We start from the raw sequence: 2135 nt of genomic DNA on the forward strand, positions 1-2135 counted from the left end.
GGCACATAAAAGACACCATTTCGAGCGTGGCCGTTTTCGTGCGGGTGACACGTAAAAGCACCCACTACACTCTCTGAGTGGTTGGCGTTATGAAGGGCATCCAGCTGTAGAAACTCTGCCAAATCAGACTGGAGCCTGGTGTTGCCATCCGGTTTCACCAGTCCTCAGTCAAATCGTCCAACCCATGCTAGGATGGAAAGCGGACGTTAAACGATGATGATGATGATGATGATGACCCTGTTTGAGAACCACTGCTCTAAGCAATCTATGAGGATAATTTTAAAAGTGTATTAAGATAAACTTACATGTCTTTGTAACTGACTTCAGACGAGCGTAAACAAAAGTGTGTTGTTTTGTTATGTATTCTGCAGACAGAAATTAGTGCAATAATAATAATAAAGAAATTGAAAGTCAAATAACTTCTTTTGTTTCTTTCTTTCTTGCAGAGATTATCTACAGCTAATGAAGAAATCATTGAAGTTCTGCTTTCGAAACAACAATTACTGCCAGCTCTTAGGTAAGCTATGAGGATAACTGGGAATATTTTTCTGTAATGGAATCAGTTGATCCTTCTCTAAAAATTCCTATTTTCATGCCAATATATCATTGGATTGTCAGAATCATTAGAGCATTGAACAAACTGCCTTGTGATAATTAGTTACAGATCTTTAGATTCTGAGTTTAAATCTCACAAAAGCCAACTTTGCTTTTCATCCTATTTTAGACAAATACTGGAGCCAATATAATTCACTGTTCCCCTCCTCCACATGTGTGACTTATTATTATTGAGTGAGAGAGCAGTGCATGCCGTCAAAGTGACACTGGGGTAAAATATACGAAACCCAACATACCCATCTTGACTACCTGTCTGATAAAGATACACCTGTATTGGGATACACCAATATACACAGATAGAGAAATCAAGGCTGGACCACCAAGAAAAATATGCCTTCTAATTGACATATTAGTCCCAACAGATGACAACATATCTAAAAGAAATAAAGAAACTCTCAAAATACAAATACCTGGAAACAGATATAACCTAAATGTGGAACCTGAAAACAAATAATCCCTATAATACTTGGTGCATAAGTATGGTTAAAAACATACGGCTGATACATAATTGAGTCACCACAATTGCAAATATATATATGGGATTATCCCATAAATAATGCGTTTTTTTTAACACTTATTTTTCAAAATTAAGATAAACAAAGTTCTTATTTAATCTAAAATATACTCTCCTTAATTTTCTACAATGCTCTTCCATCTATCTGGTAGACTTGCAAGGCCCTCCTTTCAAAATTCACTTGTCCATGACAAAAAATACTCCTCCAGTACTGTTCTGACCTCATCTACAGAATTCATATTTTTTCCATCTAAATGATTTTGAAGACTGTGCAATAAACGATAATCAGATGGAGCAACGTCCAGCGAATATGGTGGGTGGGGCATCATTTCCCATTCAAACTGCTCCTGCCTTTGGAATGTCATCCTTGCTGTATGTGACTGAAGATTATCCTGATGGAAGAACACTTTCCGTCTTGAAATCAAAGATGGTCATTTTTCTTCTAGCACTGATTTAAGCTACTCAAGCTGCTCACCATAGATCTCCTTTGTTATCATTTGGTTTGAGTTTAAAAGTTCAAAGTGGACTAAACCTTTCATCTCCCACCAAACAGATAACAACACCTTACATGGGTGAAGATCTTCTTTAGCCTGGGGTGTTGGTGTTTCTCCTTTCCCTACCCACTGTCTTTGGCACTTGACATTTTTATAGAGAACCTATTTCTCATCACCAGTCATTATTCAGGTTCATTCGTGAGATGTGACAACGAAGAAGAGCACATGTTCACTCTCTACATGTGATAAGACTTGAAAAGTTTGTGAGGAACCCATTGACCCAATTTGCTGACTTTTCCAATGGCATGCAGGTGTCGATGAATGGTTGAATGACCAAATCCAAGCTTCTCTGCTAGTTCCTCAACAGTTATGATGGGATTTTGTTCCACCAGGTTTTGCAGGACGTCCTTGTCAAGCTCTACAGATCTTCCAGGATGAGGCTCATCTTCTAGGTTGTAGTTTCTGGCTCGGAATTTCTGGAACCACTTGACACTGGCTTACACTTATTGTCC

The 2135-nt window shown here is 38.2% G+C and overlaps 1 protein-coding gene across 3 annotated transcripts in view; it reads left to right on the forward strand.

The window, feature by feature from the left end:
* Positions 1-2135, forward strand: part of LOC106881798 (regulator of MON1-CCZ1 complex) — a 96720-nt gene that overhangs the window by 91088 nt on the left and 3497 nt on the right. For all 3 annotated transcript variants that reach the window (XM_014932308.2, XM_014932309.2, XM_052967120.1), the window contains one exon: positions 447-517. In XM_014932308.2, coding sequence (XP_014787794.1) covers positions 447-517 — 71 coding nt within the window. The remainder of the gene's footprint in view (positions 1-446; positions 518-2135) is intronic.

This window comes from Octopus bimaculoides, chromosome 4 (genome assembly GCF_001194135.2).
Source record: "Octopus bimaculoides isolate UCB-OBI-ISO-001 chromosome 4, ASM119413v2, whole genome shotgun sequence".
Classification (NCBI taxonomy): Eukaryota; Metazoa; Mollusca; class Cephalopoda; order Octopoda; family Octopodidae; genus Octopus; species Octopus bimaculoides.